Genomic DNA, 19,220 nt, shown 5'->3' on the forward strand with positions numbered 1-19,220 from the left:
CTGCAAGATAGAGGGGGGACCATGAACTCACACTGTGATGCAAAATCAAAACAAAATACTGCGGATGAAAAACTGCTGATTTTACCTTCTGCAGAGACGGGCTCGCTCTTCCTAGAGCGGACGGTGACGGTGGTCGTCTTGGACAGGTCTGTGCCTGTCCTCCAGACCTTCACCTCAACATAGCCTGCACTTTCATCAACGACATATTCAGGCTCTCCAAAATACAGAGAGGGCTCTGTGGAAAAAGGAATAATAAGAGCATGCAAGGGGTGAATAAAACTGCTTTTTTTTCATAGTTACCAAGATCAAGATCAATGCTTTTTCAAAATTTGATAATGTAATATTGCCAAGAGCTTTGGGATGTTTCCAGGTCATTTTTAAGAATTCATAGTTGACATATTCAACATTTTGGCAACCTGATTCAGGACTAAGTAGTCATGACTAACTGAGCAAACTCTCCTTTCTGACTCAGCACAGGAAGAGAACTGTCATCCCTCTTATCCCGATCTCCTTCAACCCACCCCCCCTCCACACACACATACACACACACACCCACACACACACCTACACATACACACACACACACACACAGACCTATCTAAATCCAGACAGCTCTGTCTGAACTCAACGCCAAAGGGCTGAGGATACACCTGAATGATAAGGTACCTGCTTGTGTGTGCACACACTAAGTTGCTCTTTTGAAGGGATGTTCCCAGTTTTGTGATGATAGAGCTGCTGATAAGCAGTGTGGTGAGGCTGGCAGAGACAGAGAGGCGAAACGTCTACTTTGTGAAGGCAGAGGGCAAGAATTCAGACTCCAGGGACACAATCAATTCATCTGTCCTCACCTCTGTATAAAGAGTGTTTTCATCACACTGTGTGCGCCAACACTTTTACAGATCGACCGATACAGGCGCTCATTCAGGTCTAAAGCTTATTTTGGACTCTAAACTCAGAAAAAAAAAGATTATACATTGATCAAACGATCTTCCAGAAGTGAGAATGTCTGGTATAGTGACACCTTGGCTGTGTTTGCACTGCAGGCCAAAGTAAACCAAATCTGTTCTTTTCTTTTTTTTTTTTTTTTAACTTGGATCTGATTTTATCCTGACAGTTTGAAAAGCAAAAGTAACAACCAGAACTGATCATTTCAAATCAGATTTAGGCCACTTGTGTCTGTGGATCCACTCATGTTCATGCAGGAGTCTGACAAAGACAACATTTTAAAAGTTAGTCCAAAAAGACAAACAAAAATCAGATGTTGGCAAGAAAAATCTTAAATGAGAATTCCTCCTTGCACAATGCATTAACATGGATTTATATTCATTTTGGGCATTGGATACCAATTGATATATGATAGTTCAGACTGCATAGAGAGGTGGTGTGGAACACCGTAATTCTGACTGAAATGGTGTTGTTGATACCAAACGTACTGGTAGGCATCAAAGACCAACCTGTCAAATTATGTGACCTGCTGTGTACTACTGGTAAAAAAAAGCATGGTTTTCTTTATTTAAAGAACATTTCATTCGGTACTTTTTTGTCTTTTTTAAATCTTGAAAACAACAAAAATTACCAAAAGGGAACCATCTTTCAAATAGGAGCTACGTCCTATTCCTTCGAAAAAGTATATTACACTGTCCTTGAAAGGCATGCCTATGACAAAATAGGGGAGAAAAGCTGTTAAAAAGGCACTGCTAGCCACTTAGCTTGTGGCTAATTCGCCCTTCTATTCACTTGTATCGCCAGCAGTTTCAGTGCCCACAGCATGCAGAGCTACCATGCCAAAGTAAGAAAGGCACAGAATGATCTATGGGCTGTTGTTTGCATAAGAGACATTCGACTGAGTTTGATGTCAGGCTGTCACTAAAGGCGTGTTACAGACGCATGTCCTAGAGTGCATTCACTTGGTATTGAAGCACAGTAAAAGGTTACTTTCCAATAGATACATAAAAAGCGGACAATCTGAATTAAAGGTAAAGAAAAAGAAAGAATTTCTACAGCTAGTCTTTCTTTTCCTAGAAGGAGTTCCTGTTCACGTCACCAGGACTCTGTGTTAATGAAGCACAAGCAAGAGCTATTTTCAAATGTGAAAAATGTTTATGATAGCAAATCCAAGGGGAAATCCGTACATTTCAGAAATTTAAACCAGTGGGCTGCTGTTGAATTTTGAACATTTAACCACAATAAAACAACTAAAACCTTCTACCATTAGGGATAGGTTATTTACAAACAGCTCACAGGAGGCACAGAATGAACTGAAAAAGTGCTTCAGGACTTTAGACCAATAGATTTTTTTTCTTTCAAGCTGTTAAAATGTTTGTAAAAGCATTGCTTGTTTAATCTAATAAAGTCCACAGGTTTAGACATATCAGGTTTCATCAAAACATCCATCAGTGGTACTTGAGCAGATTTGGTTTCATTATAAGTTTGACTGATGCTTCAACAGACAACTGATGCTGGAGGGAGGCTTTCTGGCACACTTTCAACACCTTTCAGCCTCAAAGACAGCTATTTAGTACCAGAGAGGATGTTAAAGGGGGGTGTAGGAGGGGGGAAGTGAGTGCCAACATGGCAACCTTAAAGATCAGTGTGAGGAAGAGCCAGACGAATACAGTAACAATAGAGGCTGGATGCTGGCCGGAGTCCAAACCACAAGTTTACTCAGGCACGCAGATGGTTTTACACACATACAAACGCACACGCACAAACTGATTCAGATTTATGGTGGGGTGTTACTTCAGGACCCACCAAGAAGTGGAACCACAATAGAGGTTTACACTGAGGAGTCTTCTTTTGTCTCTTCACATGTCTGGGAATGCACGCTGATTATTTATACATAAAGTTTTATTGTACTCCTGATCCAAATCGGTCAGGAGGGTATGTCAATGAAACAAGTAAGACCAGGAAATTAGCGCTGGTGCAAAGTTTGAAATACTCAGGAGGAATATTAACTTGTGCAAGAGGAATAGAAAAGTGCACTTCAGATTTTAAACATTAAATCAATGTGGCAATTAATTTGTTTATGGTCATGAGACTATGGACCACATGCCACTACAACAACAAAGTCCAGAAAAGACCTTTGGTAAAACATTGGACTTTACAAGCATAAAGGATCTTTAGGAATTCAAGGGCAACAATTTGTCAAGCTCTTAAAGATGTTTTGTTTGACAGATCAAATCAGACCAGTGGCATATTTGTGATTAATAGCTTTAAATAAATTCCTACTATCTTTAACAGGATCAGGGACCAAAGCTCTGAATACAATCTACCAGGAAAGAGTAAAAACATGCCAGTCATTAGATTCCCTGCACAATAGTCCCTCTCTCTGCAACACCTGCCTTTTGGTCCCTGCAGACAAAGGGATGCCCTCTGTTTCCCCTGAGCTCCTCTGAATGCCGACGAGGACGAGGGGTCGCTGAAGGAGCACAGAGAGGTTTAAAGCCCCTTTTATCTGTCAGACAGTCTACAGCATAGCATAACATACGACAGAGGCCGTCGTTCTCCCTTCTCAACACCTGTCTATTGTTATCTAGTTCCTAACACGGAGCGACAGACAGAGTGTGCTGAATAAATGAAGCAGAATGTGTAAACAAAGCAGCACAGGAAGGGCTAATGGACCTGAAAACACTGTAAAGCCATTAAGGCGAGTACAGTATATAGGGACTGTATGTAGGGATTTTATTATGGCGACTGTGGTCACTTTGCTTGTCTGGGAACTTTTGGTAGCTTAATCATGTTTAGATACCAGAATGGTAACGTAGAACGTCAAAAGAGCAGGGAGAAACGGGATCACCAACACCTGCTGTCTCTGCCATGGACTGTGAACAACAGCAACTCATCACATGTGACAATATACTGTGATAATGTGGTATTATAATAACCTGTGATGGCTGATAATCATATGGGCTAAGAGACGAAAGGCTTCAATAAAAGACTGGATTGAAAATACATATTTTGGGGTTATTTATTTTCAAAAATCCTTCATCTTTTGTGGCAGAAAAAATAATTTATATCTCATTTTAGGCAGCAAGCCATAAGAAATGCAAATGCCCAAATTAGTGCAACAACCAAATTTAAAGTAAAAGAAGTCCTAAAATTAAAACAAAGCTGACAGCAGAAGTAAATCCTTGCCAAATTTAAGTGCTCGCAGGACTAAACTTGACAAAATTTGAAGACTTAATGAACAATCTTTAGACCTATAAAATAGGTTGGTAAAAAATGGAATATAGTTCAATATGTAGATTTGACAGAAGCATAAATTCATTTTAAGAACCATAAATCCTATTATTCACCCACTCATCCATTAATTACAGTTTAACATCCAACCATCCATCCATCCATCCATCCTTCAAGCCTAAATAGAACCCGGGCTCTGTTTATGTAATCTGTTACTATCAGTCAGCTCAAAGGTAAAGACTCTATCTACTCACCATCATCGCTGTCTGCCAGGATGGTGACCTTGGCACTTGGGAACTTGGCGCCCACCTTTCCTCCCATCGGCATACTGAGGCTGACATTAAAGCTCTCTTCCTCCTCATACAAGGAATCGTCAATGATAATGATGCGACAGGGTTTCTCTCGCTCATCCTTGTCGAAACGCAGCACGCTGGTGTGGTCCTCTGGTCGGGTGATGTAGTCAGAGTAGGACAGCACAGTGCTGGGGATGGTGCCGGTGGCCGTGGCTGAGGAATGATGGGAATACAGAAATAATAGGGTGTTCACGTTTAAATACTCTTCTGTCAAGGATAATGGTTGAATAAACAAAGATATAATGGCATGGGTACTTAATAACAGAAGAGACAAACACAAGTAACCTAAACTACAACAATGACAACGGTAAATCAGTTTTTTAACCTTCTCTTGAGAATCTGTCACCCTTTATTTTGACAATAATCACATAGCTCCAGCTAACCTTGCTGAGTGTAACAGACAACCATGAGTTCCTGGCTTGCATCTCCTGTTCGCCGAACAGGCACCAAAAGCTCTCCTACATCCTCCTCGATCTTGAACTCAGCTTGAGGAATGAAGACTGTCGATTCTGTTAGGGTGAGGGAACAAGGGTCATAGATGAACCATACATAAAGCACCTCCTCATCCAATGCAACATTAATTGAAGTCTGAGAAATCATGAGACAGGATTTATTCTGGTTTAGTAAGCCTTATTTTAGTGTTTTATTACTAAAACCCTACCATCTCCAGGATCCACTATCTCAACTGTTGCAGTGTCAGGAAACTCCAGCACAGCCATGACTGGGTCTGACAGCTGAATCTCAAAGGTCTCTGAGGTCTCAAACTCCTGGTCTGTGAAGATCTTAACCTTCCAGGTTGCCGTAGTCTGACCGGGATTGAACTGGACCTGCTTCTGTGCTTTACCCCGGAAGTCTTTATCCTTCTCGGCTGTTCCATCCTTAGTAGCAATACCTAGGAGATAAGGATGTACTTGTTTAAAGCTCTACATGTGAGAAGAGATTCACAGTTAATTTAAGGTGCCCTGACACTTGTGAGGGCAGTATTTTAGGCAGAGCTTCTCAGGTGTTTCTGATCTCACAAGAGAAAAATAAATGTATACATCCAAGTAATTATTATAAAACATATTTAGTGACTTGGAGATTAAAAAAAATCTGCATCTGTAGATCTAGTTATGCAATTGTTTTATTCCTTTACAAGCATCTTGAAACTTAAAAGACAGACAGATGCATACACGATAGCATGCCTTGCTATAAATCTGACTCATGCAAGTGTCTGACACTGCCAAACACAGCAGCATGTTGACATTTCCTCCTGACCTTTACTTTGAAAGGTTATATGTGCTCTCAATCAGACCTCTCTCAGACAAGAGAGTAATTAGACGGCCCACCAGTCAAACATTCAACACTAAAGAGTTGCACCTTCAGGGACACAATAGTGTTATCACAGCTTCTTTGATTTCAAGTTTACTTCAGGGATAAAGCAAAAAAACCTGCAACTTAACATGAATCTGCATGAATTCTAAGAAAGAGGGTTATGCTTATATTTATAGCAGGGATGGCCTTTTAAATGGCACATAAATAACACTGCAAGTTCAAAGGAAACAGTTTGATGAGCAATAATTCAATGTTAAATTGTCAGTTTAATAAGGTCATGCAGTAAAGCACTGTCATTGCTCATGTCCTTTTATTTTTGACTGACAAAAAGAGAAAAGCTGCAGGATTTTTTTCTGCTGACTTGAGCAATGAGGAAAAAAAATCCTAAGTTGTGTGGATAAGTTTTTAGTTTAATCCTTTTAAAATTCAATACCAAGCATGCTATTTTCATGACTTACTGACAAAGGAGGTTTCCCCCAGGTATCCTCTGCGTTTGAGTATCACCTCTAGGAATTTGGCATCTTCATCCACTAAATAGTATTCCCTCTCCAGAGAGATCCAGGCCCAGTTGAGTCTGAATGGCTGTGGCTTCAGTTTGTTTCCACCTAAAAGACAAAGAAAGTTTATGGCATCATTTTTAAAATTTGAAACATGTCAATCACAGTAAAAACTTGAAACTACTGATTTTTTATCCTGTGACAAGCCACTGCAGTCTGCTCTAGGCTAACAGCTACACAAGGTAAATGAAAATCAGGACATCCTTAAGTGTCACAGCCTTAATGCAGTCATTCCTATACACAATATAACAACACTCTTTCTCCTTTGATAGTGCTTCTCTCTCCAACTCATTGTGACAAGCTTTGAAGCAAATTGAGTAGAATGGTAAATTATTAAATAAGGACCTTAAATAACAGCAATGCAGTGCTTAAACCATGCCATTATACAGTATAGCAGCACTCCCTCTCATTTAAAAAATTGCACGAACTAGCCCCACACTTGTCTGAGTCGTTGCACCATCATGCTCCAGTCAGAGCACTGCGGTCAACACATCAGATGCTCTTAGTTGTTCCAAGGTGCAGGCTGAAAGCTCACAGTGGCAGAGCATTTGCAGTGGCTGCTCCAAGACGGTGGAACAGTTTACCTGAATCTATTAGAACTGCTCAAACTATTGAAAGCTTTAAATCCTTGTTTAGACTCACCTGTTTGAGTTGGCTTTTAATACAAGCAGAGTTTTGACATCTTGACATACTCTGCTCTTATTTATACTGTTTATTATTGTTTTTCATTTGTATTGTGTTTTATTGCTTTCTATGACTAAAACCTATGCCACAATTTGGTTAACTGTGGTTGTTTTAAACATGCTATAGAAATACAATTTGACTTGACTTGACTCTGCAACATATTTGTACCAAGATATAACTGATAGCTGGCTTATTTTTATTTTAACATTAACACAGCCATGCCAATATACAGTATAACTGCACTACCTGTGAGAAGCTGTGCAATATATTCTGTACATAGACTCTTCAGTCATTAAAAGTGGACCTCAGGGGCACAGATGACCTAGTGGTTTAAGGCACGACCCATGTACAAGGGCAGCCTGTGTTCAAGACCAGTCGGCTACTTTACTCTATCCACTGTCCTCCTCAGTGATTAACGGCATAAAAACACCCCAAAAAGTATATATCAACAAACAGAACCTCAAACACTACAACACTCGTTTAGTGCCTAATTATGATCCTGTGTGTTCAAAACATCTGATAAAAGTCATATTTAAAGCTCATAGTCACCTTCCACTGATCCACAACTTTAGACCCAACCCTGTCCTTAATCCATACCATCTCATGACTCGTGTAATCCCTCAAACTGTCAGCTCAGTTTTGGTCATTGACTTGGTACTTCAGAGATATTTAAGATTATGGGTTCTCCTACATAATCTGGATGTTTTTTTAAGCTACAACAGTGTAGGGTCTGAATGTCTTTTGCCTCAGTGAGACGAGCCTGGTGACCTATGACTTTTGATGTGAAATGGGACATGCTTGGAAGGTTCTCTGGATCAAGGACATTAGTAAGGGTTGTCTCTCTTTAGTCTCGCACGGCTGGTCACAGTGACAGCGGCCCTGTTGACCTAACGCTGCTGGAGATTCCTGGAAGCAACTTCAGCAGGGCAGAGGAAAAATCCAAGTTTGGCAGGACACAATTAATTTCTGTTTAAATGAAAAGTATTTATCTTGTGTAGTTCGCGTCTCAGGCATTGTCAAAATCAGAGAATCTTGGAAGAATAAATGTGAGAAGGAAAAAGAGGAAAGAGCATCTCACTGACTTAATGAACCAGCATAAGGCTCAGTTTTGGCTCAGTGAGAGAGAAAGAAAGAGGCTGCACTCTCTCTGCTGCGTGGCTGCAGAGAATAAAAACACTGGGGGGGTTAGAATCTGGATCATGGGAAGGTGGAGGATTTCCTCAAACTGGGGTGTCAACATTGGAGCCATATCAAGACTCAATAGGGGGAAAGCCACGCTAAAGAAACCCTACAAAAGTAGGGTTAGATAACTGTTGTACTCGACTGCATTGTAATAGCAACAATGCCCCAAATGTCTCATTTGGTGTTGTTCATCTCTATATCCAACCCTTCTAACAAAATAGAAACAAAAATAAAAATTCTAACTGATGATACTTTCTGCAATTATGAATGGACATGCAAATGTGAGTACTTTGCTAGTAAAGTGTATGCCTGTTGGAGCAGCAGAGCCGGGCGGGTACAGCTCCACCATGCTCCATGCTCAAATTTCCAACAGTCATAGCTAAAAATACAGGAAACATGTGTTATCGCTTTTTTGCTTGCCCTAATTTCTGAAATTGTTGATACAGTACAAGGATAAAATGATAAATTAGAAATATATATGGTATGCTTTTGCTCAATCAAATGTAAAAATAGTTTAAAAGGATGGGATAAAGGGAGATGTATTCAGCTGTTCACTTTTTTTGCCTTAACCAGGAGAGAATTCAATCTTTTTCTTAAGCTGAACTCTCCATGTTCACGGCTGATGAGCAGTACCACAAAAGAGAAGAAAGCCTTTGACAAACTTAAGTTATCAGATTGTTCCTGCAGAAAGTGAGTCCTGGCAGTCAGCCCTGTTTGCAGCTGATACGGAGAGAAGCTTACTCCGTGGCTATCATCAAGGATTATCAAATGAACACGGCAGAGACAAAAAGCTGCCTCTAATTTTGGCACTGAGAAGTCAGGCAGTGTTTCATCACTACAAGGGGCAAAACAATGGAGTTTTTATAGCTGAAGGATGTTCAAACTCTTTGAGCGTATATTTCAAGGACTGTTGAACTACATTGCTCTGAAAATGAACATCAATAGATCAAAACATTATTCAGTATGCATAACAACACTCTTGTTATACTTTTTGAAGCACTTTTTACAATATATACAATATAGTACAAATAAATGCATTTATTGCTTAATTTTATTTGCACTTGCAACTTCTATCGGGCTGACAAAGATTTATAACCTTACTTGCAGGGAACTATAAAAACTGTTTTATTTCAACAGGTAAAATCACTGAGCACCATAAAGAATGCCTTATTTTGAAACTAAGGTGAAGCTGGTGGACATCCTGTTGGGATTTGTGTAATGGTCCAAGAGGCTTTTCTGTAGGTTTCATGATGGCCCATATTCTGACCAAAAATCATAAGTCTAGGCTGAATTGTGTGCAGGGGCTGAATGTATGAGGGGAAAAATCTAATATAAGAGGAGGAACTGTTCAATTATCAAAAAGGGGGCGCAGTGGTGATGATTCACATAAGCACTGAAAAGTTTTATGGAATGACTGTACAGAAAACATGACCAAAATGTAATAAAAAACAAGTTTAGGCTCTGGTCACAGCCCTACCCTATGATCAAAAAACTTAAATTTTTATAACTTTTGATCACGGTCTTGTCAAAACACCAAAATTTCATCTTTAGCTGTAGTGTGCTTCCTGTAGATTGTAGAGGATTGTACCAGGAGACTTTTTCTGTCTTCTCATGATACATACGTGTACCTATTTTCATGCATGTAGGTCTAACCTAGTCCCCTATCTCATGTTTGGGGCCCTGTAGGGCCTCTGCCCGATTGATTGGCACAAAAGAACTAGAACACAAAAAATTTCCCCCGGGGACAATTTTCTAGAATGTTTTGGGGAGTTTTTAGGTATACTAAGGCCCCCAAATTAGGAATTTATCTGCTGGAAGAACAAGCAAAGTAATAATTCCTTCAATTTCAATAGGGTCCTCACACTCAACTTACATAAAGATGAGTGGTGGAATTAAAGGGGACATATTATGCAAAAATCACCTTTTCAGGCTTTTCTAACACAAAAATGTGTCCCTGGCCTGTCCACAACCCCCTCAAGTACCAGAAAAATCCATTCCCTCTCCTCCTCTCTTTCTCCACCTTTCAGAAAATGTGTGCTGGAACAAGCCATTCTCAGATTTTACACCTAGTGACCTCACCAGGGGCCTAAGCACCTGCCCCCAGGTTTGGCTGGCACTCCCCCACTTGGAGGAAAGTTCTGCCCTCCTCTACTGATCCTCTCAGCTTCCAGCTGAGATGCTGGATAGCTCAGTGGGTTACCCTGCTGACTATGGCCTGGGAGATTGATGGTTGGAATCCCAGTCTAAACTTTGGAAAAAAAAAGTGTCTGTAATATCAGGAGTGCTGCATCCATTTCCTGAGAGGGGTGTGGTCAGGGGCGGAGTCAGACAGCTAATTACTATTTAAAGCCACAGACCCAGAAACGGCTCATTCTGAGAAAGCCTGAAAAAGAGGGGGTTTTAGACATGCAAAAATCCAATATTGGAGTGTTTTTTCATCAATAAACTTCACAGGTATGTTTTGGGGATCTCTGAGAACAATATAAACTTGTCTTTAAAGGGTAAAATATATCCCCTTTAAAAAAAAATTGGGTCATGATTTCTTATCCAGGAGGTAGTGAAGCATCCTGCACCTAGACAAGTAGAAAATAACAGTTCCATGAGGGTTACATCTGCAAGTCAAACCATTTTATTTAAATCATAAATATCTTATTAGCTTCAGTTATAGTTCCTGACTCAGAACCACTGATTTTGTTTGTGTGTGATTTGAATTGGCTCCAAAACATTCATCTGTCCTCGATGCAATATCGCCAAGTTTAATGAAACACTGCCAAGGAAATTACTTCTTTAAAAAGAGGTAAAAACTGATTGGGAATGAACTCTTTGTCAAAGCACCTTCATTTTGAACGAAAGCACAAGGTCTAAGTCTTTGATTCTGGAGTTTTCAGACTTCTGGTCTCAGCTGGGGCCCGACTACCTGCGCTTCTGTCCACTGCCATTTCCAAGGTCAATATGGACCATCCAATCTGAAATTTTGTCTTTTATTTGCTTTATAATAGAATAACCTTCACAGATGACTGTGTGTTCACACCACCTCTGAACTAACAGGACAGTAGAGAACAACCTACATCTGCCATTTACCCTGACCTGTCTGCTTAGTGGGTGTATGGCACTGTGTGGTCAACAGGTGTTGTTTCTTTGCTGTATAAGCAATGCAGGAGGCTACTTTTGTGCACAATTACTTCTGTCAGAGTTCAACTTTTCAGTAAAATTCTCCCAACCTTCCTCATCCTGACCAAGACATTTTCAAGGGTTTGACTCACAGTTCACTTTTACAAAGTCCCAAAAACAGAGCATGAGTTCATCCAGAAGAATAAAAAGGCAGACAAAGTGAACACTCGTTCTTTCTTTGTCCATCTATTTGTCTGTCTCTCCTTCCCACCAGACTCCCAAATTATATGAAGCAGAGTGACAGCTGTCTTTTTCTACTCCCCTGCCCCCATCCTCCTTCCTCCCTGTGTCGGCTTTGTTCACTGAGGGGACGGACAACTGAGAGGGACAGCAGGCCACAGTCTGGGTGGGCCAGATCTACCAGTATGGCATGCCTCCCTGCGTGCCTCCTCATTGTTCACACTAGTGTAAGAGAGGAGGGTCTCCCCCTTTATTTCTGCTTTCTATTGTACATGTTGTCAGACACTGAGGACTGAGCTGGCACAAATCTCAACAAATCCAAACATAGTTAAGATGCCATGCTTACTGTGGTGGTAAAATACAGACAACCTCAGGAGTAAAAGTCAAATATTTTAAAAGTACGAATCAAATTAGAGATGAAAGGCCTGTAAGAGACATGGCTGGGAAATTAGAAAGTTGAGTAGCAACTCTGACATGATTTTAGACTAGATTTATGATCTAGTTATAACATTTTTACGACACTGTAACTATATTAGACTGGCTATCAAATCCAATACATACAGAAGCTGCCTGGCTCAGCTCACATTTCCATTCCCCAAAAAAAGCTGCCAATCATCTTAATTTCTGGTGAGATGAAAAGCTTTATAGGCTGAACATATTCCTAAATGTCCCTGTTAGCAGCTGTTTAATTAATAAAATCATTTTGATTGATGCTTATTACTGACCCATACTGGCAGTGAATACTAAAGAAGTGTGATGTTGTTTCCCCTTTTAGCACTTCAGTGAGACCCAACAGATGTTTGCTAGAACTTCATAAACGTGCGTGACATATTTTATTAAGAAATGCACATGGTGCCATTTAAGCTGCCTATAAAGATATCCTTTGGTGCAGAATTCATCCAAAAACATCAACTTTAGGAGATATCAAGACCTAAATGTATTATCCAACCCCAGTGTAAAAGAAAAAGTGCTGCATATTAAACTTAATTTATCAGATATCCTGCCTCAAAACAAGATAAAAGCATGCACAGGACATTACAGCCTGGCGTTTCTTTGCACCCTCGTCCTCTAAAGCCCATTCCTGGTCAGCTCATATTTACGCAGCAGTGCTGCCTGCTCCATACATAGATGCAGAGGGATTGTGGGTCAGGCCGGAGATATCACACTAAAGGAAGGTCAATATGAGGCTTTGACGTTCACGAGCATGATGCAAGGAAGAGCAACCTTCTAAGAATATCCTCATCAAGAGACAAGCGTCGCCTTTATTGCATTTCATCATTAATCATCCTGTTGATATAAATACTCTGCAGGTTGCAGTAAGCTATGATCGGCATCTTCACACCACTGTTTTCAAGTATGGTCTATTAAAATATGAAGACATCATAAGTTAATGTAGACAGGAGAATATTCACTTTTTAGGTTATTTTAATTCTTTAACATCTCAATGAGTGTAGAACGGCATCTTTTGTCTAGTGAAAGTAAAAGCTTTCTCTGTGCATTGCTAAGAATCCATGTTAGGAATGCTGCATGATTACATGTATTAATAACTCTTATCATTCCTCCCGGACAGCAGCAGCATGTGCTGTAAATCAACACATCACAGTGGCTAGGTTAAGGACAGAGACGTGATCCCTGCAGGATGTTGTAAATCATTATTTGACAGGGCCAGAGAGCTGCATCACTTTTAAAGCCTGCTTGCTTAACACGCTTTGCAGGGGGTCCAAAACAATTTTTGGGGAAAAATACTGAGATAAACATGTATCAAAGAGATTTTATTATGTTGAATTGATTTAGTCAAACTTTTTATCTTGACTGAGGAATAATGACATAAAACCTCATGTATTTTTCCCAAAACATGACTTTAAGTGTATAATATGTAGCACGGTAGCATTGGCATTAGAATTAGCATTAGATGTTAAGTCAAGTTTCTTGCTTAAGGGTTTAAAAGTAAAAAAAACATGTCAAGTATATATCTAATGACAGAGTGTGAGTTAATGGCAAACTATGACAAAGTATTATGGCACTGTTAAAGAAACAATAAAGTCATAATTCTATGAGATTAAAGTCAAATTAACAAAATTAAAGTAATACATTTACAAGAAAAAAGATTTCATTTTAGTCCATGGTTTATCTAAAAAGGTAATATAAAAAAGCATAGAAAAAGAAAAGGCAAAACCTGCACACTTATTCCATGCGCTTAAAGTTTAATTAGACAATGCCATCAGGTCTGACTTTGTCAGATGTCAAAAAGCAGCTAACCTTCAGCTCTAGAACTATCTTTATCAATGAAATTTGTTAATTACTAGTGTTGTCAGCATTACTGAATTAACTGCGATGCTTTTAGGGTTCATATTTAATGCATCAATATTCTGCACTCACAATTATCATATATTTTATTGTCCCTTTTAGCACACTTAAGTAAGGCCACTGCAACGTGCCCCTGCAGCTGCAGCCACAGCAATCTATAAAAAGGACCCTAAATGTCTCGATTCAGTTTCAAAATCTAAGAAACAGCGCAATAACAAGTCAAAGTCTTCTGTACAAATGCACATTTGAGTTATTACTATTCCCTTGTTCGCTTTTCAATCTATTAGCTCCTTTCTCTGCCCTGTGATTGACTGGCAACCAGTCCAGGGTGTACCCTGCCTCTCACCCAGTGACAGCTGGGATAGGCTCCAACGGGATAAGCGATATAAAAATGGATGGATGGATAGTTTTTTTTTCCATGGTTAAATTCAGGTCATGATCTTTGATCTACCCAAAAGCAGGTCTGTCAATAACCCTTAGTTTAAGACAAAATCCAAAATGAAACACAAATGGTCCAGAATGCAGTCAAACACAAGATTAATCAGGATTAACTAAAGAAATGCCAAGAGAATTTTTAAATTGTTTGACTGCTTTCATGCTCATACAACTATGACTTTAATCTTATAAAATAAGGATACCAATGTACAACACTGACCTCATTAATTTATGATTTTATCTCAAAAGTTTACATTTATCTTGTCCATTTCAACATTACTGTAACAAATTTCCAACTTGAATCTTTTACACTTACGACACTGACGTTATAAATCTAGGGCTTTAACCTCGTTGTATTGACCTTTTCTTTCTTTTCTTCCTGTGACTTTGATGTCAAAATCTTTGGGGTTTTGTTTCATGTGGCCCTAAAATTTGTCATGCTAAACATGGGTATGCAATCACGCTCCAACTTTTAACACCTATGTGCACCTCATCCTTGTCTACCATTTTCACCTTTGTAGCATGTTGCATATCCTTATAGCCACAGACTTTTACCTAAAAACAGTATGCCTGATGCTGTTAAGGTTGTGTCGAAACCAAAGTCAAGGAAGTTAAATGTGGACCTGATTTTGGCACTACATGGACAGTTAAATAGCAAACAAGGAGTTCTCATTTTGTATCGCTTTTGCTGCAACTAGTGATAGGCAGTAACTACAGGTGTATTTCTGACCATACCTGACTTTACTTCACAGATATTCAATGTCTACAATGTGTCCGTCAGTAGTAAGTGACATATGCTGTTTTTCTTAGTTTGCTTGATTGTAACTACATGGATATCCAGAACAAGACACTTTAAAGCTATGTGCTGCTTCAAATACCATTGAGCTGAAGTGCCAGAGTGTGGTATGGCCTACATTTATCCTTCTTGACTCAAAAAAAACTGGTTGATGGGAAACACCTCCCTATATCTGGGTCACATTAATTATTGTTTTGAACAGTTAGCTCAATATCCAGATTAACTGTTAGTATTGAAGAAAATGTAATACTTTTCCTCACTGGGCCATTAACTCAATCACCAATAAGTTAAAAAAAATAATTTGGTGATAAGTTATTTCACTAGTATCTATATCAATGAAAATTTTTGCATGAATTACTTCTAAAATGAACAAAAGTTACTGTAGCAAAGCCCATAACGATCCAATCCAATGGCTGTGACACAACACTGAAATCAGGAGCATACATCCAAATGCCAACAAGTTTGTCAACACCAGATTTAAAGGTAAACCAGCCATAAAATGTAAAACATATTTCAATCTAGACTAAAAAATGGTGGTCCAAGTGACAATCCTGCAGAAAGGCCCTGCTACCCTCAGAGCACTAAGGCCACTGTGGCCAAAAAGAAAAGGACGAGGAAAGAAGTAACTCAATGACTGCTTGGCCAGCGGCAGCAACAGCTTTGCCATATGAGAGAGCAGTTAAGAATAACTGGTGTAGCCATACATCATAACTCCCCACCCCTGCAGCCCTGCAGCCACCATAAATCAAAGCTGAAGAAAAAGGACAAAAAGGGAAAGAAAGGCAGGGAACTAGGTTATAGCATTGTGCAATGAAAGGGATAGGGGAGTCCCTCTGTGAGGAAAGAAAAGGCAAGAAATGGAGAAGAGGTAAAATGAGGAAAACACTAAAGAAAAGAATACTAAGAAGGGGTCTTAGAGGAGGAGGGAGAACAGCACGGGGTGTGGTGGATGGGGTCTGAGAGGCCACAGCTTCTTCTGGACACAGGGGGCCCCGTCTGTGGCACCATTAGCCAGTAAATCTCTCTGCGACTGTTGACATGGGTGACATGTAAGATCCCCAAACACAGTTAGGAAGTCGGGGTGTAACATGGCTCTGTCACTCAAACACAGCTCCACTGTATGACACTGTACACCCACTGTACTGAGGAAAAATTAAAGAAGTCATACTCTAAAATGATAAAAAATAAAGACACACTTCTGCCTCTTCTTGTGGATTTTCCTGTTCTTGGTATCATTGCACACTCCAGGGAGGTGGCCCTTGAATGAGAGCACCTCCACAGTAGAGGTGCAGGTTATCGGGCTATCTGGGATTGGGTTGGATATCTGGGGAGACAGGAGTGGGGTGACTAGGGGGGCTTTGAAAGGGGATCCCCACAGAGCCTTCCGTCTCACGTACACACCTGTCTGCATGGGATACCACTTTACTTCCAGGCCCTGCTCTGTCTGTGGTCCTGGAGTCTGCAGTCTCCAAGGAAGTGCATTCCTCGCCCGGCTCTGAATGATCACATAACACTCAACCCACTGGGGTCTATGAACCCTCTACAGAGCTGGAAGACTTTATTGTTGCCATTGAAAAGACGCTGAGAGATCAAGTCAACTACGCCGAATGCAGAGGCTTTCTTATCTTTTTCTTCCAATCTGTTAAAGTTTGATTAGCGCTGCAGGGAAATCTGAGGCTACTTGTACCTAAAGAGAAGAAGTTTTCTGAAAACCGATACATTTCAAAGTCCAAACATCTGACAAGAATATATTGCCCTAGTTTTAAGACTAAGAAAGCCCAAAACGTTTCAACATGTCAGAGTGTAAATAAACGATTTTCTCTTCGCCTCTGGCTCACTTGGCCCATGCCTAATGGACAAGGATATATGTTTTGACTTGTAAACACAAGCATTTATTGCCTCACCATCCAAGTCTTTGAATGGCTGTAGGCAGCTTCTGACCTGGTCACTTTCAGTTAGGTTATTGGTATTCCAATAGAAATTCCCAGCAGTGCAAAAGCCTGACCCAAGTTGAACTACAGTTTGAGTTTGAGGCCAATGCTACGCCACAAAAAAAACAATGGGTTCATCTGTAAAAGTTTTGCAAGAATTCCAAATGCCAGATAGAATGATTAAGTAGTTCATTATAGGCTCTTAGTCAGAGATCAAGAAATTCTGCAAACAGACATATGTCACACCTTTCAACATAATAACACCCCCATAAATGTAATTAACAACAACACAATTAAACACAAATGTAACACAGATCTGTATCTTTGAATGTAACAATCCTACAGATATAATAGCAGCCTACAACAAACATAAATCATTTCTTAAACTTTTGTCTCCTAACAGAACAAATTTACAGGAAAAGAAAGCAATAGATTACAAATAACATGTACTTGAAAGAAAAGGAGGGAAATTTCAGGATAAAGTCAGGGTCAGTAGGTTGCGTTCACCTGTGTAGCTTACCGAGGTAGAATCAGGAACTTTGTAGGAGTTTTGTTCCACTGTGAATGGCCTTTTCACCTAGCTTACTGAAGCGCTAAAGCGCCATTCATACCTGAATGAAACTTCAGGAAATTTCCTGATTTACCTGGCCCCCTTGTACCTCCCCAATTGACTGACACCCAAACGTCAGGAAAACTTCCTGCCATTAGGGACAAGTGTAAAAAAGAAAGTCAAAAATATTTTCTGGGTTGAAATGTTGTGTGTGTAAAAAGGGCTTAAGATATAAAACAAAACAAGCTGTGTTTTGCATTAAAAGTACTGAGAGCTTGGGGTGCTAATGTCTGTAGCACAGTCAATGAGTCTGGGTCAACACAAACCCTGCTTCATCAGCATGCCATACGGTGGAGAGGCTGGACAGAGGAAAAATAGTCAGCAGTGGTTTTGCTGTTTTATGCCATGTACTTGTGTAAAGAAATCAAACTTTTTACAGAATAATTTCAACCTAATTTTTCTGATTAAGCATTGCTCAAGTACATTTAAACCTATCAAATCAGATTAGTACCACTATCTGATCACTCCCAGCTATCAGCATAATGTTATCTTAAAAGTATACCCATTAATTTAGTCTTACAAAACCCCCAAAATCTACAAGCAAACAAAGCATTCTACAATGCATCATCCTCAGCTTTACTTCTCTTTTTGCTGTGTGGTTGATTTATGGAACACATTTCTGCCGAGAGGTCTGAGGCCAAATATTCTGCTTGGTTTGTCCTGACTTGATAGAGCTACACTTACTCTCTCCTCAGAGTCTGGAATTTAGCTGCTGACCAGCAGGTCGACTCAGAGTCTCTTGGTGTGAAACTGCATGTCGGCTCCTGACCTCTTACTAACACACACACTTCAGCTGTGCCTGGCCACACACATGCTATCACTGCTTCAGACACTTTAAGCCTCTTACTCTTACTCTATCTGCAGATATATTGAGAAAGTTGCAGAAATATATATGTAACGGAAACTTTAGTGGATGAAACTACCCTGGTCTGTGATGTGTTAATTATTTGAACTTTGTGTGTGTGCTTGTTTGTGTTCTTGACTTGTGAAGAAGCATCAGTCGAGTGCATGTTGTGGCAGGTTTCTTTCACAAGCTGCTAAGACCTTTAAGCAGTAGTCCCTATCAGTCTCTTATCAGTCTGAAGGGCATTTCCTAAATTGAGGTCACACCCGAGCTGTGATCAGTACAAATGACTTGTGAAAGAGTTCTAAAGTATTTTTAGGAAACAGAATGATGTTGCTCCAGTCAGTGCAAAAATATGTCTGTGAGGGACTGGTTACTTACTATAACAGTAGTATGAAATGGAAAGGACATTTGCATTCATTAAGAATCCTGCCTTGTCTTTGCAAATGTGTTTTTGTATTTCATCTGTGCAAAGATTTCCAATAGCCTAATAACATTTATGGTTAAGAAAAGTATGCAAATTGACTTATTGGAGGAGATAATCTCTGTTTGCAAATCTGCAATGACCAGGGTTCTAGCTTCCCACTCAAACAGCTCACCTACTTAGATCTTTACACAGATAGGCTGACCATTAGCTCACTCTCCTCCTGCATGTCCCTACATGTCCAGGAACATCC

At 39.9% G+C, this 19,220-nt stretch overlaps 1 protein-coding gene across 1 annotated transcript in view; it reads right to left on the reverse strand.

The window, feature by feature from the left end:
- frem3 (Fras1 related extracellular matrix 3) overlaps positions 1-19,220 on the reverse strand; it is a 43,778-nt gene that overhangs the window by 9,225 nt on the left and 15,333 nt on the right. The window contains exons 3-7 of the mRNA XM_041784042.1: positions 6,305-6,451; positions 5,194-5,424; positions 4,916-5,041; positions 4,434-4,685; positions 86-235 (exon numbers count right to left, since the gene is read on the reverse strand). Of these exons, the coding sequence (XP_041639976.1) occupies positions 86-235; positions 4,434-4,685; positions 4,916-5,041; positions 5,194-5,424; positions 6,305-6,451 (906 nt within the window). The remainder of the gene's footprint in view (positions 1-85; positions 236-4,433; positions 4,686-4,915; positions 5,042-5,193; positions 5,425-6,304; positions 6,452-19,220) is intronic.

The sequence above is a fragment of the Cheilinus undulatus genome, linkage group 4, assembly GCF_018320785.1.
Source record: "Cheilinus undulatus linkage group 4, ASM1832078v1, whole genome shotgun sequence".
Lineage (NCBI taxonomy): Eukaryota > Metazoa > Chordata > Actinopteri > Labriformes > Labridae > Cheilinus > Cheilinus undulatus.